We start from the raw sequence: 26,069 nt of genomic DNA on the forward strand, positions 1-26,069 counted from the left end.
GGAGATGTAAAAGAGAAGTCTTGATCTCAGATGGTCCCAAGAAGCTTGAGTGCGTGTCACAAGTTGTGCTGTCGTAGCTGAGGTAGAAGACTGGTTGTGTGGGGGTGGCTGCTTGTGTCACCACTGTAAGTGTTTGGTCTGGTCACCATGGAAAACTGACTACTCCTTGTGTGTTCACAGGCCTTGTTAATATTACACCAAGAGCATATTTGCAAGGATTTTCCTGCACTCCAAATCTGAAGATGAAGAACCTCAAAACCAAGATGCACTCCAGATTTGATCACAGATACAGATAGAGGACTGCTCAGAACATGCACACACACAGAGGCACACACACACTTGAGCTCTGATTTGTGGAATTGATAGGGTCCATTGTTTCCACAGCGCTTGCCACTATATGCCCTGTAATGTAATTAAGGCCAGGAGATTTATGCTTCTGTATGGCAGCCCAGAACCTGATCCATGTTGTGTCTGGAGTTGGGCTGAAAAGCCTTCTCTCTGTCCATCTGGCCCTGGTTTCTGCTCTGGCCTCTGTCACTTTGTGTGGCTGCAGTGCTGTTCACTTTTTAATTGAAAGCTTTGGTTTACTGGAGGCCTTGTTTTTGCATCGGATCTCATAGGAACATGAGGTTGATGTTCGTTATTTGCCTGAAAATTTGTAGCAAACACAGAAAGGAATCATAAGCCCCTCTTTTGTGTTTGCCAAGGGAATAATGTGCATGAGAGACTTGCACAAGTTTACCAGGATGGTAATTATTAACAAGCCATAAGCTATTTGAATAGACTTTTTTAGCCTCCCACAGAGAGGAATTGCTCAGTTCCTCTACCCTTAAATTACTTGGCTACAAAGACTGAAGGTGTACAGCAGAAAAACTGGAGAAATAATCCCTTCCTACGTCAGGACTTCAATGGTGAAATAGCAAAAATAAGTCAACTGAAAGACTAGAGCTCATTCAGCATGTCTGCTGTCGACAGAACAGGAGCTCCAGAGCCTCACTTGGAAAACAGACCTTCCAGAAATCAGGATTTCAAGCATCCTTTGAGACTTCTGGCTCAGCCCAGGCATCCCGTCAGCAGGAGCACCTGGCCGCCTGACGGTTCCCGTTCTGCACAGCACGCGCACAGGGTGAGTCCATCCATGCCCACCCAGCTCTTCCTAAATCCACAGCTGAGCGGGCCTACTGCCGCCACCGCCCACAACTCCAATATCTCAAATGAAAGACACGTCAAACATTGCTGAATGAACCCCATGTGGAGAGCATGAGAGAGAAGATCCGTAAGACCCGGAGCATCTGTCCACCTCTCTGACACTAATGAATGTTAAGTAGGTTAGCTGCTGGTGTGCCACTGTCCCACAGGTCATTGTGACTGGTGGTGGCAGTGGGGCTGTGCTTTTGTCAGGGTGCGCCAACCCCCTGTGAGACATCTAAAATGGCTGGACCGCTTACTCCTGCACACAATCCCAGCACCAATAGTTGCCATATTGATCCTTCTTGCTTGCAGATTAAAGTATAAAAGGAGCTCTGTCCTATCAGCAGGGATCCCTACTGACTCCCAGAGCTCATTTCAGGGTCACAGAGTCCTTGAAGCCCCCTGACCCGGACCCCAATATGAACACACACAAACACCGGTGCAAGGCAGGACAGAAACCTTTCCAAAGATGAACCCCATTAAACGGGATTGGTCGGATGCTCACATTCATGGCTCATTATAGCTGACCCCGGGCTTTCTCTTTCTCAATCTGGGTGCTCTCCTCTTCTGTCCCTGGCTCTAACCTGGCCAAAGACATGCTGAGGTGGTCACCCTGGCCTTTTGTTTGCCATTGATAGTTTGGCCGTTTGCTTGATTGTTTCCTGAACTGGATCTCCTCATCCGTTGTGTTGCGCTGCATTGTCGAGTTCCTGTGGTGTGCTTTTAAAGTTTTGTCTCCGTTTTAGAAAGCGTGTAGCTCTTTTGTCTCAATGCTAGGTGGTTTATAGACGAATCCAGTGGCTGATTGATGTGTACTGTGGTGGCAGAGTTGAACTGAACACGTTTATATTTACACTCAGTGAAAGCAGAGGTGTTTGGGTTATCATGGTTGGCAGTCACAGTTGAGGATAATCTGTGTGAATGTGGAAGTTATTCATTGACTAAACACTAGTCTAAAATTATATACAACACAGACTTTGGGAGAAGATATCACAATGTATCAAGCAGGAACCTATTTTGAGTGAAAAACCTTTTAACTAAACTTAACTAACTAAATTTAACTATGTGTATAATTAGCGACTAGACTAAGCTAGAGATCCAGATATTTCCCTCAGGATGAAAAACAGATACAGAGAGTGAATACTGGACAGGTGACTCCAAACCAATCATAATGTTTTTCTACAACCATCTGTTAGAACTGGGCTAAACTTTGTTGAAAAGGTTTGTACATCATAACCTTTTTTTAATCCAAGAAGGGATGAATCAAGGGCAGCTGGACTTGGTTGTAGATACATGAAGACATAGCTCTTCAGGCTTCTGAACTCATGTATCTACAACCAAGTCCAGTTTACCTTGATTTAATCTTTTGTGGATAACCATGACCTGGGTGACAGAGCATCTCCACAAAAACCTTATTTTAATGTCATTTGATGACAACTTCTCAACATTAAAGCACCTTAAAAAAGTGAAATCCTTTACATACATTACAGTGTTAAGGGTGGCTTTGCAGGTGAGGTGCTACCTCAGTTTGGGCTGCACTTTTACTTCTGCATGCAGCCTGGATTCATCTGTACAATGTGTGTTAGTGTACCCTTGGTGCTGACCTCACCAGGATGCAGCTCTGATCTCCGGCTCCCTGCTCCCTTAATTAAACGTTGATTAAATGCCTTTTAATGTGCGCTGACTCACAGACAGGGTGTAATCAGGTGAAACAGAATTAATAAAGCATCCAGTGTAGTGCTCAGGAGAGAAGGAAGGGCTCCCCTGAGAAAGACAGACAGATGGCGGCAGGAATCACCAGAGAGAGGAGAAAGCAGAGTGGGAGAGGGGATAAAGCAAAGACCAGCCACCACTTTGGTGATTAGCTCCAAATTGGTAATTCGATCTAGCCCCTTCCACCTACTCATTATTGATAAGAAAGGCCATATTTGACCATATTTCCCCCTGCTGGCTCAGACCGGCAGCACAGGACTTCCTGTTCTCTTGAGTCCCACCAGCCCACGCCGCTCTGCAGTCAATGGAGCTGACAGGAAGTACCTTGAGGTGGAGTTTGCGTGGAAAAGGGGGGAAACGCGCCATTGACACATGCACAGTGGAAAGCCCATCTGCCAGGAATCTCCCTAATCTCATCATCTGAATTGAACAAGGAAAAGAGGAGCAGCAATCACTTTAGACAAACCCTCTGTGGGATTATGTGTTGTAGTTGTGATGATAGGTCAAACCATGACATCAAAGGCAGAGCGAAGCCACTGATTGATGCAATTTTGTTTGAGCTAATCGAGTGGTAGCTTTGTTTTTCCGCCTGGTTTTACGAATCAATATCAATTATGCTTTTTATATTCCTTTGTCATCAAATTAACTTATTAATCATAGAATAGCTTCAGAGATTTAAAGTTAGTAGCTGCACCAGAGCTTTCAGTCACATCACAAGATCTTCATCAGCAGATGGGGTTTTCCCACTTGTAATTGTAGATGTTCAAATTTCCATTTTTATGAGCTTTGTAAGGACTTCTCGTCTACATGGGCAGAAAAACTGAGACTGAAAGTTAATTCTTGACCTGGGAAACAGCAGTTTCTAGAGTAGATTATTTTAAATGTTCATATTTCCATTTTCCTGAGCTAAGACTTCTCTGAAAAACGCAAGACAAGAAAAAGTCATCCGAAAAATTTAAATTTTAACATCTACCATGAGGCAACCTCCATCTGCTGAGAAACATGATGTGATACGACAGAAAGCTCCACTACAGCTACTAAACAAAACCTTGTGTCTCAGATTGTTTTGTTAAATATCACAGCCAGTTTCACAGGCAGTGCAAAGTGTTGAGCTTTCCCTTTTGCACATGGCACATACACAGTTTACACTGATAATGGAAGCAGATTAACCACATAACACAGTTGCTGTTTTCAGAAAGAGGTGGGCAGACACAGGCTTCTCATTTCTAGCCGGCGGTGGATGATTTTTTAGAAAGAGGGGATTTTTTTTTTCACCTTATACCTAATCCAACAAAATGTAGTTTACTAATAATGTGCTTCTAGCCATGAAAGTCAGGCGAGGTTAGGCTACTGCTATAGCTAGCAAGCTAATTTGCAGCATTTGCAGCTTCAGCATGTGAAGAAATCCAAAGGGGTTTAGCAAATTGTCCTCTTGTAATTTTGTTAGTGTAGTGTTGCAGTTCCCAATAATGAAGATATAATACTTAAAATACATTGTAAAAAGCTTAGGTAAGTATTTTGCGTCCTACATTTTTTTAATCCTTCTCTTGACCCATAGACTCTGGTGCCAGTCTCATCTCTGCTCAACCAGCTTTGCATAGCTGGTTATAGTCACTAAATTTAAAGTTACATAATGTTTTTCTCATTCATTTCCTCATTTGTTTGAATTTTCCCTTTTTCTTTTGCTTAATTTCTATTTCACTTCACATAGTTGTTCTATATTGTTGTCACAGGCCGAACCAACCCTCCGCCACTTCATCTTCTACTGTCTGAAAATGTACTTGATTTCACATTCAGCATATAATTAGTAACAACAAGGTCATTGGGCCACAAGTACCTGTGATTCGCTCTGGAGATTGGTTGTTTTTCATTATTCAGCTGCAATTAAGTCTTCTATTAAGGATGGAGAGCTTGCGAGGTATTTCTGGCATGATGTGCATAATCATACGTGGTGTTCTAAATACAACAGGTACGGCTTAAATTAAGCCAACAGACAAAGGCGATGAGACGGCCAGACCTGACGCTGCCCTCTAGCCTCTCATAGTGGCACTGAATGGATTTGAGAGTCTGGCACAAGCTGGCAGAAAGTTTCACACCAGTGCACTCCAAAGGAAAGGGGAAACACACATGTATACACACATCAAGCCCCATTGTCCTCCCTCCCTGTGAGCCCATTTTGCCCCCTGTCACCCACTCTGGTCTGGGGTTACAGCCCATGAATGAAGGGTGAGTCCTGGGAGGATCTGCTCTCTCACTCCCTGGAGTGGACCGGCTCTCGAGCTGACTCGGTGCTTCTGGAAGCTGCTAGGAGCTGCAAAGAGAGATGGATGGGCTGCTGAGCTGACTGCTGGGTACTGGCTGGTGATGTGTCTCCAGTGATTGATGAGTTAACACAGCGCCCCCTGCTCCTACGGGTCAAACTGATGCACCCTCGCCTTAAGACCACCATACTGTCCTGAGGAAGCTACATGTTAAAAAGAAAAAAGGGAAGAGATAAAGAACAGACGTTGTTTTAACTCAGCAGATGTTGGAAAGTGGCTGCGTGGGAGAGCAGACTCCATCACTGAGTCTTCATCTTCTGCTGCAGGCGCTCAAACCACTGGAGGTGTTTCACAGCAGCTCAACAATCAAGACAGAGGGGTTATTAATGCACTGGTGGGGGTTTAAATGTCTCTTGAGAGCCCTCTCACTGTGTGGCTTTAGGTTTGTTTTGCCAGGACTCAGTCATTGTTCTCAGCTTGGAGGCCCTGGAGCAGGAGATTGAGCTACTGAAAGCAGTTCATCTGTGAACTCCTTTGACTGATCAATCTCAATTTGACTCTGATAGATTTGTTTTTAAATTTGAACATGTACACTCTTTATGTAATCAATAACTTTAAAACATTTTTTCTGCCTCTTTTCTGTTTCTTGCAGAGACCCATTTACGTGTCTTTTGTCAGCAAAGCCATCCTGTGGGATAGAGGACACTGCCACTACACCGTGAGTGCTCAAATACTGAACTTCATTCAAAAACATTTTTGTATTCTTGTATGTACAAGTGGTTCACGTTAAATTCACCAGAACAATTAGACACCTATTACACTTTTAAGTCCAGCTCCTGGAAATCAGCAGAGCTGCACTGTGACAGGAATAAAAAGGGAATGGCTTGTAGTGATGCTAAAAGAAGTGTCTGCTGAAGAAAGTGGTGAATTTTCTTATATCACTCATACATTCCCTTAAGAACAAATCTGTTCGTACTCATGATTTTTACCTACTGAATTTACTTTTATTCATTGATCCATTCAACCGTTGAGAGCAGTTGTAGGGTTGCAACCAATTATACTTTTTGTTATCGATAGATCTACCAGATACTGCATTTACATTTACCAGTTAATCAGTGGTAACAGTTTAAACTGCCCCAAAATAACTGGTAAATGTGTATATACTGTTTAGAAATTCAAAATAGGAGGAGATAAAGTAAAGGATCACCTTATCAGTTAGAAATGTCAGACTCTCACAGAGCCCAAGGGGAAATTTTTTTCAGACCACCAGTCTAAAACACAAGATGTTCAGTTTCTAATGATAAAAAAAACAGAAAATGTTTCAATATTTTTTGACACAAATGATTCATCTGTCCTTAAACTTCTGTGTCATGAAGTTCAAATTCAGCACATCTTTTCAGAAATTAAACAAAATCCCAATATTCTTGTCTTGCCTCTAACAAGCTAAAAGAAAGGCACACACACACTCACACACTCACACACACACACACACACACACACACACACACACACACACACTCCTTCTTTCTCTCCTCCAACACTCACAAGTCTCCACCTCTCCCCTTTGCTCAAAAGAGTCTGGGAGTGGATGTGCCACAATTAACAGTGGGGTTGCCATGGGGACAGCAGAGTTGTGTGGGCTGGCTTCCTGTCTTGGCCTCTGGTTAAGCAAACAAGTAAAGTCGGGCAGACAAAGACGCTCGCTGGTCCTTACAGCCTCATTTACATCCTCAACTGCCTTCAGCACTTGCTGTATTCAGCAAGTTCATCAGGCCTGGCATCACCCTCTGCCATTCTCCATTTCTGCCCCCGGCTCCTGCTATATCTAATAAATCACGAGGGCATTGTGATGGTAAAACTGCTCCCGTCATACAGTGACACAACTTTACAACGAGGGAGTCCCTGTCTAAACAGACAGGCAGCCGACAAGAGGCTGTTGACCCAGCAGTCTGCTTTATATAGGCGTCAAAGCTCCTGTACTGTCACCTGGGACACGAGCTGCTATGGGACAGCGCAGGACAGAATGCACAGGTGCCCAAACAAGGCAACAACACCGCAGAGCTCCAGTTTAAAACATGATATATGTGCTGTTTTGGTCAGGGAGTTCAACTCTGGTTTCATGATTTTAGTGGCAAACTAAAGTGAATACAAGACATAGTGTTAAGGAAACCTTTCCATAACACTATACCTTGTCTTGTTCATTAATTTAATTTAATTAATAAATTAATGGTCCATAGCAGCTAATTCCCTTTATATAAATTGTACTTGTACTTGATTTCCATTGTATGCCTTTTTATACTTGCGCTCCACTATATTCCACATTTGCAAGTTATTTGACATTCAAGTATCATACGTACAAGTATGAATAGTTTATAAAACATAATGCAGTTTAAACCACACAACAGTATATGGAGTATCTGATAAATTAACTTTACCAGCTTCAACATTAAAATATTGTTTATTACATAAATCCATCAGTACTAATCCAATAAGATAATGATTGAGAACAAATGATGGCTTTATCAATGTTTGATGAATGATTTACTAATGCTTTATAGATGAGTTAACGTTTGGGTTGCCAGATTGTGAAAAATGCCTTTGCATTTTATTCACACTTAAATCATCACAGCTACAGACTTGAAGGATTAAAACATGTGTAATATGTAATGTAACTCATGAGTATTTATTGATTGATTTCCAAAATTTTTAACGGCAGTATTTCCAAACAAGGTGCCCGTAAAGGTGCCATATGTTAGTTGTTGCTATTGCTACATAATCAACGTTAGCATTACCAGCTGTTTATTTCTCAGTCTAGAAGTTGCAAGTTCAGCATCAAATGTTATTCCTTTTACATGCAAAGAGCTGCCTCCAGCAGTGGAAAGTAACACCAATGTAAACTCTTGTTTTGCTTCAATTTCTGTTGTTTTTCTTCTGCTGAAGCTAGCATGCTAACCAGTGAGCCTCATCCCATTTCATAATACCACTTTGTGATTGCAAATCTCTGTAGCGTCCAGTCTGCCTTCAGTCCAACGTGAGAGGATGAGGTAATAGCGCTTCTATTGTAAATGCAATAACGGCTGAAGCTCTTGGTAAGTAATTAGCTGTTAATGCTAACATTGGCTACATAGCGATAGCGAAAACTTATATGTAGCACCTTTAAGTGGTACCAGTGCTTCTGATTTTGATTCTTGGGAACGTTTTGCTAAGAACACTATAACTGTACTTTTTTCTTAGATTATTAGATTATTTTTAAACTATGGTATTGCTGATTTTACTCAAGAAAAGTTTGAGTTCTTCTTCCAACACTGTATGTGATGCAGTGGTGGAGTGCTGTCATCCTGTACTTTGCTGTGTTATGTTGTTTCAGGATGTGGGGGGGCTTCGGGGGGAGGAGTTGACGGGCCCTCTGGAACTGCGTGGGCCTGTAAAGCAGGGTCATTGTCTAACCAATCGAAAGTAGAAAGTTGCTCTGAATGCTAAGCTGCATCTGAGCCTGGCTTCTGACACGAGCTGATAATCAGATTTACTCCCCTGAATCCACCGGACTCCACAATGCGCCCCACTGTTGTCGTCCCCCGCTTCGCCTCTCGCCGGCCCCTGCACCAGCATCCCGACCCTTCATCCACCCTCCCTCCTCCCCTGCAGCAAAGCTAATTACACCCCGCAGAAACACAAATCTCCATGATTTAAAAAGTCACTTTTTTTCGGGGGGTTTAACCTTGTTAGGGCCTAAGCCTGGCTTTCTTGTGTATCAGCTCTGTGAAGAATTCTCTGTTCCTGCAGACACTGGGACATAGACACACTTCTGTCTTTGCTCGTAGTCGTCCGCCTGTCAGAGGGTTCACTCAGAGGCAGTGTAATTAAGTGTGTGTGTGGATGTGTGTCTATCATGTACGCTTGCGTGCATGTGTGTGTGTGTTTAGAGGTGAGGAGGGGTGAAGGAGCACACGCAAGTCTGTCCTCTGTAGGCCATCTGGGACTCTGACTAACTAATAGACTTCCTACATTCATTGAGCAGTGCTACTTGTACATCTCAATCAGGGAGCTGTTGACCACAAACAGGCCCATAATGACATTAGCCAGTTCTGGCTGTTTGAGGACAGCGTGTGGGTTGCCTGACGCCAGGAGGTCAGCTTGTTTCCTGGGGGCCTGCAGGGGCCCAAAGGAGCCCACACGAGTGTTATGGGTGTCTACAGAAACTACAATATTACCTCCTGTCACTGCTGGACATGTCTGACAGGTTACAGTAATGTTAATTCCTTTTCCAGTGATGAGTAGTGCAACAACACAGTATTTTCAGTGAAGTGAACTAAACTTTTGATGGCACAAACATGAAAAGAACACTGGACGTTAATACTATGTACAGTAAATACTGATTTATGATTGAAAAGAACATCTGGTGCAGCTGGGTTGGGACTCTCTCTTGTTGAGTCCTGTTTACTTTATAATATATGTTTATTATAAGGACAAACGTTTTAGAAAAAGACCACACAGGTTAAAGAAAATTAATATGTTTGAAGATAAAATCACAATATTAAAAGATAAGATTTTTATTGTTTTACACACTATTTGTGTCTGATAACACTTCAATCTCCAAAGTAATAGCTAGAATCTGGGAACACAGAAACATTGCAGCAACTTTATTTGGGTGTTCACACCAAAAAATCAGTCATTTGTGTGCACACTAGTGCACAGAAATTAAAGTTGAGCCTGGAAGCCTGTCTTTAAACTTTGATGCATTGTTACAGTGGACAGTTGTCCTTATTCTGGTTTTCCAAATAAGTCTTGTAGGTTTGTTTGAAACCTGTCTGATCATCAGTTTTATCAGCCTTTTTATTCTTTTTATATAAGGTTGCTGAGAAAAACATAGTTAAAAACTAATATTTTACGTGCTAAAAACAGATGTTTAAAGTGACAAAACAGTCTCATAACTACTAAGGGACCTTGTGGTCATTATTATATTGTTCAACATCAAGAATCTCTTGACTTTAAATCTCAAAACCCAAGTTTTAATCAACTGGGATTAGTGTTTCATAAGAATATTTTTCTGATATCAGTGCATTCTGTTATATGGTGAATGTGTGTGTGTTAAAGAAAAAGTAATAGGTTTAAGGGTTAAGTAATAATTGTGTAATTCTGTGTGAAAACATCAAAAGACGACTGCAAGCAGTGTAAACAACGTGATCATGTGTGATAAGAAACATAAATGTGCGTGTTTAAAGGACACACAGCTTTGTCCTGTACTGTACATATGACTGTGTTTGCGTGTATGGATGCATTAAAAGAGCTTTTGTGTGGGTTGTAAACGACACAGGCCGATGTTAAACGTTCATGTCCGGACCTGTTTCTGCAGAAGGTCGCCAGTTTGATGACACCAACTGAGTCTAGCCTCACAAAGCCCTAATCAGCCTTTTGATGGGCCTGAGTGACAGGTAATGGGGAGGCCGGAGGGGAGGAAGAGGAGCGTGGAGGAGAAAGGCCCCCATCACCGGCTCTTGTTCTGCCGTTTTCTACCTCACTTCTCTCTCTTTACATCACAAGAATGCAAATCTTTAAAGCCTCCAGATCTGAGGAGAGGGAATCAGTGGAGATGGTGCAGGGATTTAAAAGCTGATTTAAAAGCTGATCCTCCTCCTGTCACAGACAGTGACCCTACCTTCCCCCCCCTCTCTCCCCTTCTTTTACTCTCTGTCTGAAGGTCTCTTGGTTCATCATTGTACTCAGACAGATGTTGTATTTGTACATTTTCTGTTTGTTTTTATTGTGTGTTAAAAGGGTGAGGAGCTAAACTTCAGATGCCGCCTAAATCCAAGTCAAATAAAAACCCTGCGTCTGTGGGCCATTTATTACAAGTGTTTGCTCTGTAAAGGCCAGAGAGGGACTGGATGAGTCACTGGTTTTCACTAGCTGGCTTTCTGCAGGCAGTCGAGCGTCAATCCACATTTTCAGTATTGACCTGCCATGTCCCGACAATGTACTCTAAAGAGTTTTATCACCGTTGAGATCATTTTCTGCCTCCTTTCTTTTAAAGGAGGAGGCAAGTTGTGGGTGAAAGAACAGAAAGCTGGAGTGACTTTGTTTGGCTGAGGAGGAGATGTGTGATATATTTTGTCAACACAAGGGGGCAGTGGTGGCACCATGCATCATTTGAATTCGCTCAACAAACTGTGCAGCAGGGTTCCTCATTCACGCTTTATTTTGTAGTGGCATGGAGCTCAGTTGTTTTCCACGTGACTTTAATTTTATTGATTAAATGTCGATCACCGCAAAATGTTTAAAGGTTAGAAAGGAGAAAAAAAGAGTGTCTTTACACATTCATGTACTGTACAAAAAACGTTTTCTCATTATCTTATTTAGTCAGCTTAATTTATCTGTTAATTAAAGAACATTTGACGTGGAAAAAATGAAATAGTTGAGCTTCCCAACTTTGTGTGTGTTTTTAGGCTCAACTAGAGGTGCAGTTTTTCAAATTGTCAAGTCTGTTGTTTTCTCTTTTTTTTTGTTGAAATTTAACTTATTCATTTTTTTATGCATTATTTTATTTTTTATTTATTGTTTTTTTTCCTTTTACTGGATCTTTTTTTCATTTATTTAAAACTAGTTGGAGAATTTGTCATGTAGAAGTGAAATTTTTATTTTGCACCACACTGACACTGTTTCTTCTTCTTTTCTTTCAGGCCCATCCTCGTCCAGTTTATCGTCCCTCACCATGTCCTCGGTTCTTGTCTCACATGAAAGCTCGTCCTGAAGACCTCAGACCTCCTTGTTTCCTGAGCACCAAGTCCAGACCACAGCCTCCATCTCAGGGGAGGACGCTGAATACACGCATCCTGCCTGCCCCACGGACCCAAGCGCTGGAGGGTGAGGCTTATCAACAAAACACCTGGTGCTTTCACACCAGCAGGAGGAGGGCAGTGACTCCTTTAACTCCGCACCTCTGCTCATTACCAATTTTTCTCCCCTTTTCTTCCTCTCCTGGAGCAGTGGAGGCCACCAAGCTCGTCGTTAGCTCTTAATCTCTCTCCGTGGTTGTGTTTGGTTAAGTGAAAATCTCGGGCTGTCCTCTTTGGCAAGGAAGTGCCCACAGCGCCGCCCTCCTGGTGGTCCTCTGGTGGGAGTGAAAGGCCTGGGGCATGGAGACCTGCCGCTCCTTTCAGAGCCCTGCCTCTGATGTGAAGGCATTTTCCCCAGCACACACCTCAGCTCCACAGCAGGGCACTGCATTCAGCACTCTGGGGTGTGTGTGTGTGTGTGTGTATGCATGTCTCTGAGTGTGTGTGTGTGTGTGTACAGCAGTGGGGGGGGGGGTATTTATTTCTCAGCACCGGGGTCTAATACTAATTATTCTACCATATGGTGGTCGGCTCCCTCACAATCGTCCTTAACCCTGCTCCCTGAAGAAACGTGCTGTGCCCAACGCCATGGCTTTGCACTCTGACACATGTCATTCATATGCACACACACACACTAATACACACATGCACTTGTGTATGTGTGTGCGTGTGTAACAGATGGGAATGGCAGGGCATTGTAAGAGGAGGCAGTGCAGAAATGTGCTCCCAAATGCGTTCTCTTTATCCCCCTGTGCTGACTCCTCTCAGCAGCAGACCCCCAGGAAACAAGAGCAGATTGTCTGACACCCTCCACCCCTCCTCACCCCCGCCCTCACACACACACACACACACACACACACACCCTCACAGTGGTCAACAAAAAAATAGGAGGAGAGGAGAAAGGAAGGGGTGTGCTGAGGCAAAGGGGGAAGAATGGAGAAGGCGAAAGGGAAATGGGCGGTGCTTGATGGAGTTGATGTTTGTGGAAGAGAATCTCAGAGGTATGAAAAGAAGTGTTCATAGTTAGAAAGAGGAGTTGGAGTAGGGGAGATAATGAATGGGAGGAAGAAAGAAAGATGGTACAAGTGCTTTTGAAATTGTTTGAAGTTGACACTGCATATTGCTATTTTTATACATTTTCTGGATATTGAGTGTGGCACTGAAACATTGTAACTCAAGTCATTATAACAAGCAAAAATGAAAAAAAAAATCTTAGGTTTTGGGCTCTGGGAATTTGTCATGGTCATATTTAACATTTGATGAATTAACTGGAGGATAATCCACACAGTCACCAACAAGGAAAAAATGTTAGTTACAGCCCTGTCTCAGTGTTAGAAGTCTAATCATCATAAAAGTAGCCCATCTTTTTATTTCAGATGTAGGATGGGGCAAAAATACATCAGATATGCCTCTGTTTTTCTGTTTTCTTAATATAACAAGGCAACCAAGTCTTGTAGAGTATGCATTAAAAAAAACACCTCTTGTTTGAGCAGATGTGAAAACACACAGCTGATCCAATCATAATTTGAAAGGAAAGAAACCCATGCATTCAAATTAAAAATAACCCAAACTGCCAGTGACATTTCTCAAGCACTTGTTGAGTGTGTATTTAGGACACCTGTAACTTGACATCATTTTCAGACATCTCCATCTTGTAATAAGCATTGTGTGCAAACGTGCTCCCCTGCCCTCAGCTCTGATTACTATTGTGAACATTGAGTTGGGAAACAGGCAGCTGCTCCAGTGGGGTGATTTCTTGCTGCCTTTGTTAGCAGGCCAACCCACCCAGCAGGGAAACAAGAGTTTGCCTTGGGACTGTGGAGGAAAGTGGGAACGAAAATGTCATGAGCAGGCTCTGGCAATTTTAAAGATGACCTGGACTGACCATTCAGAAGCTGAAAAGTTGCTTTAATAGGTTTCTGAATCCAAAACCATAATCTTGCACGAGTTCCCAAACCCAAGCACTTTCAACACCTTCAAGGAAATGTTTGTTTTTGTCTTTTTTTTAGGATGCTTCCATCTCAAATCAGATAAAAGAAGGAACGGTGTGCAGACTGAGGGCTTGATCAGAGGAAGGCGATCTGCTGTTGTTGTTCCCTCTCTTCCACTCCCTGCCACCCCACCACCATCCACCATTAATCCAACACCAAAACACCAAAACACCCTTCACCTCGACTCTGGAGGAAGAGAAAGCAAACTGCACACTGCACTGACATCTCCGTCCTGCCCTCATCCTGCTCCAGAGGAGAAAGATGAATCTCAGGAGAAGGAGAAAGCACCACGTGCTGCTGTGGCGTCTGCTGCCGAGCTGGACTGGGAGCTGGACCTCAGCCCTGCTGGGTCAGAGCACCCATCGTCACCGACCTCCATTTCACAGGGATCTCTCTCAGATTTAAGTCGTCCACCTTCCAGTTTATTCAGTCGGAGCACCAACCTCACCAGTGGCAGGAGCAGTGTCCTGTCTGGTAAAACTTCTATAGTCACAGCAGCATTAAGTGTAGCTTCTTACATATGTTCTTTAGGGCTTCGGTAAATTAATTTTTTTGTAATGGCTTTTTTTTCCAACAAATTGCTGAAAGCCCAAAGATATTTAATCTGCAATGATGTAGAACAAAGAGATGCAGCAAATCCTCATAGTTGAGAAGCCACACATATTCTTGAGAACACATAACATTTGTCATTTTTCCTTGATGAATGACTTAAACTATTAACTGATTATCAAAATAGTTGATTAAATGAACTGATAATTTAGGAAGAAATCATTTTAAAATTGAGATGTAATGTAGTGTAAAGTTCTTCACATAGTGTTCAAAAAAACATCATGTAAAATCACAAATCTCTGTTGTAAAATGAGCCTTTATTGTGACACAAAGATGTTTAGCCTGTACCACAAAACAAAAGTAGAAAAGTATAATTCATGAGAAACATGCAAATGTATATTAGTTATTAAATTTAGGCTAGAAATATGTATCAGTAACAATCAAAGTTTAACAGTCAACAACTCAGCTCAAGCAAACAACCATCCAACAGTCATCAGATTCAGATTTTGGTCAGTTCTGATCGGTAAATGGAAATATGTGACATTACCTCTTTCCAGAGCAGAACTGATAATGTGAACTGTGGGTTTTACAGTTTAGGATCACTCTCTCGATCGAATAATTTCAGGTAGAGGACGATATGTTACCCTCTGGTTTTCTTCTGTGTTTTTTGCAGCAGATATCAGGGGCTCAGGCTCAGAGGGCAGCGGTTGTTTCTCCCCTCCCCAGCCTTCCCCAGTGATGCCGTCACCTCTGGCTTCTTACCCTCCAGCACGATCCAGCCTTCACCAATCCTCCATGAATACCACCACCAACCCTCCGCTCTACCTGCCGCTCTTTGGCCAAACCCAACCCCTCCCACCTCGCCCAACTTCAGGCCCCCATCTTAATTCAGATAAACCTCTGAGCAGTGGCAAAAGCACAAAAACAGCAGAACATCCTCATCAAGATGCATTTATAGATCCTGGTCTCAACCTGTCCTTGGAGTCCGATCATGGCCTTGTTACTCTGGCTTTCCCCTCTGCTACTTGGTCTTCCTGCCCAAGCCCACAGAGGACCACTCCCTACTCAGGGTCAGGCGCAAAGCTGACCCCTTCTCCTCCAGCAAGTCGGCTGGAGTCTCATCGCTGGCCTGTCCTGCCTCCCATCTCCCCTGTCAGAGGTGAGAAATGAGCTCTCCTGGCCTCATATGGACCATTCGCACCCTCCTCCCTGCCCGGTGCTAAGCCCCTGCCCACGTTCATACAGCCTGATTGTCCTGAACATGGCTGGACATCCACCCATAAACAAAGAGGCCGGGCCAGACATGGGGGAAATCAAAGCCTGCCTCTATGGTGAGGCGTTCAGATGCTCCTGCCCCCATCAACACATTGTGAAAGCATTGCTGTCAGCCTGTTTTTCCTACCTCCTCCCACCATGCAATAAATAACACAGAAAGCTTTTCTTTTTCTACTAAATCAGCAATAGAAAGGAGGGCTTTCGATGAAAAGCTGGTACCGTTTGATTCCTTGTTCAAAGGCATGAGGCCCCATCAATAGAAGTTGGTGTCCCTACCTCGTGTGCCGTGCCTCTCAGCCTCGCCTCCCCCATGCCTTTGCTATTCTCTGGACTCTGAGAGGGAGACGTGTAGCCGATGGTCATAAATCCACACTGACCACCTCTCGCTGACGGCACAACACAGAGGAGGACCGCCACAATAGAATACCTCCGCGGCTTTCCTGCGGCCACTAATTTACCGTTCCCAATGGGGATAAAGGACGGGGCCAGTGACATCTGACTCCTCCAGGAACTTTATGAAAGAAAGCAAACAATGTGGAAATTGTGTAGGGATTTTCTCTTTTCTATCAGAGACATCTACTGTTCTCTGTGTGGTGCTGTACTGCAGGGGGGCCCATGCTGTATCGGAGCACGCTGTTCTCTTCATGGCAGACACAGAGCGAGTGTCACTGGTTCATTTATTTCACCGCAGATGGAGGCAGTTCAAGCTCAGTGTGGCCTCAATGTGGCAGCGTGTAATAGCTTAAAGGATAAGTCTGGTTTATTACAACTTTGGTCCTATTTTTGTAGTTTTGGCCACCATTTCCATCAGTTTTGATAACACTGTTCCCACCAAGGTATCAGCCATTAGACAGGTTGTAAACACACTGACAGTTGCTTTATTTGAAGGTAAACCCAAAAGTGATTGTACCCAAAATGATCCTTCATTGCACAAGAGTGTGTACACAACTACAGCAGGTACAGAAAGACACAGTTGGACTAGACAGTTGGTCTATTAACTATGGATTTATTTAAGGCCATGTTCAGACAGATAAAAGGTGACAGTATGGCCCTGTTGATGCCTGACAATAACCTGTGTCTTGGCTGATCAGATCACAAGTGGACAGCTCTAAATACAGGTGTGAATGCACCCAAGACACACTGAGATCCAGCCACTGAGACAACAGTCAGATGTGGCCTGGGCTGCAAGCAGTGAGCACACAAGTGTGTCCTGGGCCACAATGAATGACCGCCGACTAAACTGACATCCTTTGCGTTGCCGGACACACATCGTCATTCAGTTAGTTCTCAGAAAGAGTTAGCTAGTTTTGTCTACGATTTCTGAAAATTTCAAAAAGCCTGTAGCGATATACTACAAGTGTGTCAAAACATCTTGGGGGATGCGGTTTGCCTGGAACACACAAAGAGTAGAGGACTCTCTGGGCAGACTAGGAACAGGAAGTGCATTGCTGGTGTTGTTGAGACCGCTGCACTGAAGCAACAGGCAAGATGATGCACAGGGCTCCAGCAGAAAAACTTAGAGTTGCCTGGCAAGATCATTTAACCTGGCACCCAACCTCTGCTGCAGCATCACTCAGCAGTGCACTGGGTTCAGCTGAGAGGGTAGAGAGTTGTAAAATCCTTTCTGCAGTGTTCATGCATCTGCTGAGCCTTTGAACTTATAGATCCATCACTCAGAATTAAACTGTGTTCAAGTCTCATTGCTACCTGATGCAACATGCCAAGGAGAGGTCAGATTCCCATATGTACTGTATATTAAAAGTGTTTTTAGTCCCTGTAATTGTTCCTCCAAATGTCCATACTGGCCATAAAGAGATCTCTTCTTAGAGCAATGTCAGTGTATTTGATAGGGGACGAAGTTCACAGCCCAGTTGTGTTGTGCAAGAATGAATTGAAAACTTGTGTCATTATCTCACTGCTTGTTTCTTGCCGAATTCCCAGGTGTCAACAAACTAACTTAGTGAGTAGATTGTTATAATCACTACCAAGAATGATGGTAGTAAAAAAAAAAAAAAGACCCAATTTAGGTTTTCTAAAGGGATATTCATGTTTAGAAGAAGTACTTTCTCTGAAAATTATCTTTGTAGATGAGGTGTATCTGCAGCAGCAAATCAGGTATTACTATTATTACCCTGTATGGTATATATACTGTATATGCATTCAAAGGCTGATGGGAGTCTCCTCATCCTACTCAGCCCTTTGTGACCCCCCATGTGGTTTTCTCAGATCCCCTACAATCCACAGACTGACACTGAGCTGACCTGTTTTGAGCAACATGTCCAGAGTGTAACTGTCTCCGACAATGACGCGGGGCACTGGCCTGGCCCGCCCTGGCCTCGCCACTCAGGGTCTTTCAGCCTGACACTGTGACCAGGAAAAGAGGGCCACAGGCACACAGAGAAGGCCTTGTCTTCTCCAAGTCTGTCATATCAAACTCTGTGACCCCCCCCCCCACCACCACCCTTAACCTCCCTGAAAAACTCACCCTGACTTGGTGCGGCCCTCGTCGGCTAAGAATGACAGCTGAGTTGACAGCAGCAATATGCTTTGAAGTGTCAAGTCAAGTCCTTCCATTGTCTCTCTGAGTAGAGCACCGAGCCGCTCAAGTGCACAATAGTGCAGTGGTGTGTGCGCGTTGCCGCTCACACACTTGACTGTGTGAGGGTGGCTTCATGTGTACATTTATACTCGCCCATGTGAGCAGACGCGAAGGAGCTGAGTTTGCCTTTTCCTTTTAGAGCCTCTGTATATATTATCCTTTTGTCCAGGCCAAGCTGTTCTGCATTTCTAATGTGAGAAAAGCCTGGACAAGCCTCTTTCAGGACAACGACAAAACACACCACCCGGTGAAACTGTTTCACTCGCTAATCCTCTGATTTCTAAACCAGGCAGGGTGAAATAGTTTTGTTTTGATGGTTTGAGAGGAGATAAGTAATTAGTGATTAGCTTGACAGTTTTTTTCCCATTCCTTCGAGTGAGGTCTCTGGTAATTAAGGGCTTAAGGGCAACGTTTCTTGCTCTGTGTTTATTGAAGGTGAGCTGAGACCAGTTTTGCCCCCGAGGTCTGACGGCAACACTGTCCTCAGACTTTTATACCTCACCTGAGTGGCTTCACTCATGGAGGTCCTGGGGTTGTTTTGGGAGTTGTCTTCTTGTCAGAGTGTAAAACCTGGAAAGGACAGGATTTAACTAAACCCACAACAACATCCAGCCTAGATTTATAGTCTGATAACACTGCATCAGAAAATGTCCTCCAGGAGCTTTTTCCTTAGCTGTCGACTTTTGTGGTGTTCTTTGTTTATTTACCTCTCACCAGTCACCAACCCAGTCTACATCACTGAGATTTCACAAGTGGATAAATTGCAGTTTGATGCATTATTTTTCAAAGTATGCAGCAAAATTCAGATACATTTTTAATGACATTTGGGCAATGGGGTAAGCAAACAATAACTCTAAATGACAACACTCTATAGGCAAGGCTAGGCCATCTACTTTTCACTTAAAGACATAGTTTGGTTGGGTCCCATATGCTTGTCCACTTTTATCTCATTTGTTTAATTTGTACAGAATAAAAAGTGTAAAAATTTTAAGACTCTCCAAAATGTTGAACTATTTTTCAACAGATGTTTGGAATATTACTAAAAATCCAGTTTGAAACAAGTTAATTTGTTTATCTTGGGTAAAATTATACAAGACTGACTCATCTTAAACTAAGACAATATAGCTTTCCCAAATTGCCCCTTCTGTAGTGTGCTTATTTAGTTCTCCCAGTTGATCATTCACACACCTCTCTGTTGCATCCAATTATTTCCTAATGGAGCAACCCACTGTGCCCACGTGGATCATTAAAATTACATCTAATCCTCATCATCAACATTACCATCATAACATAATACGCCCACTCTGTGCTGTTGCAGGACGCTGCGCCACAGCAGCATCACGTTACTCAGAGCTCAGCTGCAGTCAGTCTCTTGTGTTTGATGAACTGGAGGCCATCGCCCCTCAGTCTGCTTCCTGTCCATCTCTGGACCAGGCGTCAGACTCATCGGGCCGCCCCTCACCCGATACAGGTACAAGCACACACACAACTACACATCCACATCAACACAAAAAGCCTCAAAGTAACAATTAACACAAATGTTTTTTAATCCAGCTTCTTCTTAGCTTCTTTTTCAGTATATTCAGACAAAAGGGAAAAGGTCTGTAAACATCAGATTGAAAGTAATAATCACCAACACTGTGTTGTACTTAATGTATTTGTGTTTATTTGTTGTTGTTTCCATCTCTGTGTGGCTGCCAGTCATGTCTCAATTAGACATGCTCTCCTTCCTCTGTGACTCCTGCCTTGTTACAGACAGGGACGGGCTTATCTGAGCACTCACTGTGTCAGGTCTTTGTATCAGCGCATGTGGGCCAACAAAGGCAGAGTAAATGCGTTGTGTGTGTGTGCATGCCTGTCCTTAGATAGCATGTGTAAGTGTATGTGTGTCCTGGAGGTGGTTCAGTGAGCTGCGCAGAGAGACATTAGTGAGTGAAGACTTCTTCCACCTCCCTCACAGCCTGCTAATCCCTGACAAGGTGTTTAACCTGCTTGCTTGACCCTGTACCTCTGTCTGAACCCAGCGACCTTTGCCCCGAGGATGTGGAAGGATCAGAGCAACCGCTGCCACAGCAACCACAGCATGATAACATCAACTCAGGGCTCAGCCAAATGTGAGCTAATGCTCCAGACTGATTTTTATCAGAAATTGAAGAAGCACAATTTACATCTGTATAGAATGTGGCAGATTTAAAGCCTCAATGAACGTGTTTTTATTAAAAAATGCAGATATCTTATCAGGACAAATCACAAAAAAGCAGAATTAATTAATTCGTTGTCAGATACAGGTGGGGAAATTAGGGCTCCCAACACTACAGTGACTCATTACTGCAAAACAGTATTATGAGACGAGAGAGGTCGAGCCTAGCTGGTCAGCATGCTAACTTCAGTGGAAGAAAAGAGGTAGTAGAAGTAGATGCAAATCAGTTAACACTGACGTTGCTTTCCACCGCTGGAGACAGTAAATAGCTGTAACAAAAACTTTCATATAGCACTTTCTAAGAGCAGCGTAAAAGAGCAGCAGTGATTTTTGTTTTGCTGCACTTCATGGAGTGTTTCATCATGATGCACCATGTGATCAAAGCTGAAAGAGAGTCCACCAGGATCTCCTTGAGTATTAGACATACTGGCGCACACACCCACACACACCTGAGACCAACAGTAAAGCGGAGGAACCATACCCAACCAAATTAGACTGAAGTTAGTTTGGACTATAGGTTGAGTCAGGTCTCCTGATCAGATCTGGAAATCAAGTCTTAAGAGCTGCAGATTTTGGGTTTTTGTTTTGAGCCAAACTAAAATCACAAAAGTGGGGCTGGACCTGGCAAAACCCCAGAGCAGTTTAACAAAAATAAGGCAGGCTAACATGGCTAAAGCTCTTAAATATTTCTGAATCAGTCCCGTACATTGAAAGGACTTGTGTCATGGAGCTATAAAACACAGTAATCTTTGAAAGGAAAATGGTTAAATGTCATTTTAATGGTTAACATTCAGAGACCTGAAAGATTTGCAAGTGACTTAAAATTTGATTATGAAGGACTTGAGACTTGAAGGTGCTCCACAAGATTTATAAAAGCAGCTCTGATAAACATTAACATCTTCTGTGAAGTTTACTGATGTAGCGCTGAATGAATTCTGGGTTTTGAGCTCAAAATTTGTGAAACAGTTTCCTTTTTCTCCAATTCAATTTCACCAAACTATCAAGCATTTGAATTAGAAGTGTGCTCTTGTTTGTCTGACCCTCAGTGGGTGGTAACCAGTGTGTCCAACACCTTAATCACAGGATTAGTCATTTGTTATCTGCCACTGTGTTTGCTGAGTGTCTTTCAATCTTGTGGCTACTTTTGGCTAATGATGGACTAATACCCAGCCTAACTGAAAGTGTGTCCCGCCACATTATGTTCCATCCACAGTTATCCCAGGGATTTCCTCTCAACGACTCTTTAATTTATCAGCCGAGGCAACAGTTCCTTTTTCTCACCTGAGGGATTACTTTACCAAACATCAGCACACCTACAGACACCCACATGAGTTTGAATTCACAACTGAAAAACCTGTACAGAACTGTGTGTGTGTGTGTGTGTGTGTGTGTGTGTGTGTGTGTGTGTGTGTGTGTGTGTGTGTGTGTGGGCAGACATGTTGTGTAACACAGTCAAGGAAAACTGAAACTTTTCTGTGAGAGCTTCTCTAATGAAAGGGAGATATGGAGGACGTGCATGCGTGTGCGTGTGTAGCGGGAGTACCTGCAGCGGAGCGTGTTGTGTGAAATCCCCTCAGAGAGGAATGGCAGCTCCACACCCAGCCAGCGTGGGCCAGGGATTTGCATGGGCACTGAGCCACACTGTCACTGATCCTCTTTTAATTGGGTGTGACGATGAGAACTTTGGAGCCTGAGGGGCGAGGTGGGCTATGTGTGTGTGTTTGGGGTGGGGGGTGTTGCCCTGGGGTGAGGTGGAGAGGAGTAGAGGTTGCGTGGATAGAAGGCAGGGAAATTCACAGTAATTTCATAATCCAGTCCAACAAGTCATTATTCTAATTTTGAGGTGTTGTTTTCAAAGGTCAACAGTTTTACAACATGTTTCTGTGTATGGGCTTTTGATTCTCTGAGTATACGAAGGATATTTCACAGTGTATATACAGACATACTGTAAAGATCTTTATATTTTGACAGCTGTTTCAGTTACTGGGGGGCATATTTAAACAGTATATGTTCTCCACTCAGCTTTTGGCTTTAGGGGTTGCAGTGTCAGCTTGTTCACTTCTTTGGTCCAGACTGAAATATCTCAACAACTTTTAGATGGATTGTTTATGCTGGTGCAGTGACTTTCTCTTTGTTGGGAGCTTTAAAGGATAATTTAGTCCCATTTTTAATAATTTATTGGGTTTACATTTCTATTAAACCTGTTATTCCTGAAAAACAATGAAATGGGACTTTAAAATAGTGATCTCACTCATATTTGTATACTATTTTATGTCTGAATATGAGATGAAGTATTTTCTTAGCTTATTTGCAGCTGCATTGCAGACCCATCAGTCACTCTGTTTACTTCTCCTATATGATTCATATGCAAAGGAAAACCAGTTTGGCAGAGTTTACATTGTTATTTGTTATGTGCAGCAGTTTTGCAGGATATTTCTCTGTATTTCAGACATTGTTGTCTCCCCCTGCAGAAGTGTCTCCTGGCCTGGCAGCGCTGACAGTGGGCTGTGACTCAGGGAATCTGGGCTCCCTGTCGCGGGTCCAGCTGCTTCTCTTGGACCGACCGGAGCCCGAGAACCCACCGAGTCCCTGCGGACTGGAGGAGGAGTTCTCACTAGTGCAAGACTGGGCCAGTCTGAGGATGCAGTCTGATCCAGGATTGACTTCAGAAGGTATAATGCTTAACGTTATTTCGAGGAAAATATATGAACGAACTCCCTTTTTTTCTCTGAAATCACGTTGAAAGATCAAATCTAGCAATAAATGCACCCAAAAGTATTTGAACATTAATTGGAAACAGGAGTTTGACTGAAAAAAATCACTACATTAAGTCCAAATACTAGCTTTTTCTGGAGCTTTCAGCCTGAAACTTGGAAGTTGAAAGCTCTGGAAACCAGGAAATATTTGTTTGTCAAACTGAAATCAACACATTTCAATGGTAAAATTCCTACTCCACATTTAACAATTGCATGAAATAAAAATAAACTTCTCCGTGCAGAACTATTATCCAACTCTCTGTAAGATGAAGTGCCTGCTGGCATGTTCATGAGAATTTGTGGGTAAGCAACATAAACATCAGTTTAATGCCAGGATTAAATATAATCCAGCAACAGATACACTTGTTAATGCCAGGTGTTAAAGGAGCCAAAAGAGGAAGTTCAGGCTCAAATGTTCGCATCAAGTTTCCTTAGTAAGTGCTGAAGCTTGTTTATTCAGTTGACAAGTGCCTTTGATTTATTTGTGAATGTAAACAACAATTATTTGTGTTTGTTTGTGAGTATATTTTCCACCGAGACTGAAAAGCAATCTCAGTTTACTGAGTCTAAACATCCTTCCCTGACAAATCTTTCTGACAGTTTGAATGAGATCGTTTGATAAGCAAAAACCGTCACCTTAATAACAGGAGCAGTCAGACAGGTGTGTCTGTGTGAGTGAGTGTGTGTGGAGAAAACACACATCGCCAGACGGGGGGGAAAACATGACACTGTAGGTGTGTTTTCTTGGTCCGCGGCCGGCCTTGAGAGTAAGCGATGCCTTTATGGCGTCAAGCAGTTTTTCTTTTAACGAGCTGTGATACCGCCTCTCATCTGCTCCCTGGCATGCCGCTGCGAGCTCTTAACCGCTTTCCCCCAAAGGTGTGGCAACCGAGAGGAAAGGTTTATAGAGATATCAGGATGTGCCATATTAATAAAGATCAAACTGCTGAAGTGGATTATTAACTGGGAAAGTCCGAGTAAGATAGCTGGAGACACTTAGAACCAAGCGTTGCACACATAACAATGGATAAGAAGCTGAGAAGAGTGTGTACAGAAAACTCATTCAGACTAGCACCTCTTGTTTATAGTCTGATAACGTCTCAGAGAGGGAGATAAACACAGTAGACGTTTAAAGGTTCAGGTCAAACAAATACTGAGGAAACATCTCTGACTTAACTCTACAGGAATGCAGTCCCTGCAGATGGTTTTGGGTTTATTTCTCCAGGTTTTATGCCTTCATTCCTGAGAAATTTCTTTTTTTGTTGCTCACATCATGTGACAGCAACGCCTCTATCCAGAAAGATCAACCATCCCTGAGTCATTCACTTCAATTTAACTGACAAATTGCAGGAATAGATTTCGCAGAATTCACCTTTATACAGTGTTGACGTGCAAATTAGCTTTTTTTGATGCACTATATATGGAAATGGAGACGTCATTATAGCACCAATCTGCCCTCAACCCGTTTTGTTCCACACTTGTGGAGTGGCTCTAAGGATAGCAGTATTAGTCAGTTCACTGCTTTGGTCCACTGTCGTGACATTTGGCTTGTACACTGGTGGTTCCCAGATGATGAATGCTATTGACTTAAGTGATCCTTCGGCTTTTCTGTGGTTCAGCTTGAAATGTTTTGATAAGTAGCTGTGAAATTTGACACGGGGGATGGAACACAATGTCTTTGATGATCTCTTCCCTTTTTATCAGATTAAAATACCTGCAAAATTTATGGCATTCCCACCAGCCTTGGCTGTGCTTTGTGCTCAATGACAACCAGCAAATATTAACATGGTAAAATGCTAAAATGACAGTGAACCTGTCAAGTGCTACCTGCTAAACATTAGCATTTTATCACTGTCCCTGTGAGTATGTTAAAATGCTAATGTTATCATTTTGCTCAAATCATACTGTGTCTCACAAAAACATGAGCATAGCTATAGACTTTTACTCTTGTGTACAGTATTAGACCACAAAACTAGCTAAGTCACTAAGTGCTGTGATATCACCTGTGATAGTTTACATTTTCCATGAGAGTAGGCAAATTTCTTTGCTTGGATGGGTAACGACACCACACCTTCACTCTGAAGAATCCAGAGACACCACTGTTTTCACAGTAAATTACTTTCCACTGAAGAAATAATTCCCTTGACTGACTGCGAAATGTGTAAATGTTACTATGAATTTTCAGAGTACCACAATGTTGGTATAGATGCAGAAATCCCAGAGGCATCTATCTCAAAACATGGAAAAATAAAACTAAAAGTATATGCATGGCTAGATTTCATTTGAAAGAAGAGTGAATGTGTTTTTGTAACTTGAATGAACTGGCTCTTTACCAGCATTTGGTAACTATGATGGAGTTGTTTTTGTATTCATGCATCTGTGCCACCAATGTTTACAACAAGAGAAAATCTGTGTGAGTTAGCTGGAAGCTTGTCTTTCCTTTCTCTGTGTCTCCAGAACAAAGTTTGCACCTGGCACGCTTCTGTAGACAGGTGCTCCTCTGGGGTTTTGTTGCTCCATTTTTTGCCATTATTTGCTCAGAGATTAACAGCCATAATTGGAACTAATACACTACATCGCTCATATCTGTGCACACACACTCAAGTACAAAAGGGAAGGGTGCGCGTAAGTGTGTGCCAGAAGCTAACATTTATGTACACCCGTGCACAGACGCACACCCCTGCCTGCCTGCTTACACCAC

At 43.0% G+C, this 26,069-nt stretch overlaps 1 protein-coding gene across 1 annotated transcript in view; it reads left to right on the plus strand.

Moving 5' to 3' along the window:
* The first annotated feature begins 958 nt into the window (after positions 1-958).
* LOC108897564 (uncharacterized) overlaps positions 959-26,069 on the plus strand; it is a 52,402-nt gene continuing 27,291 nt past the window's right edge. Inside the window, exons 1-7 of the mRNA XM_018697259.2 lie at positions 959-1,126; positions 5,818-5,883; positions 11,843-12,026; positions 14,008-14,463; positions 15,212-15,697; positions 19,731-19,883; positions 23,084-23,284. Of these exons, the coding sequence (XP_018552775.2) occupies positions 959-1,126; positions 5,818-5,883; positions 11,843-12,026; positions 14,008-14,463; positions 15,212-15,697; positions 19,731-19,883; positions 23,084-23,284 (1,714 nt within the window). The remainder of the gene's footprint in view (positions 1,127-5,817; positions 5,884-11,842; positions 12,027-14,007; positions 14,464-15,211; positions 15,698-19,730; positions 19,884-23,083; positions 23,285-26,069) is intronic.

The sequence above is a fragment of the Lates calcarifer genome, linkage group LG18 (genome assembly GCF_001640805.2).
Source record: "Lates calcarifer isolate ASB-BC8 linkage group LG18, TLL_Latcal_v3, whole genome shotgun sequence".
Taxonomy (NCBI): Eukaryota; Metazoa; Chordata; class Actinopteri; family Centropomidae; genus Lates; species Lates calcarifer.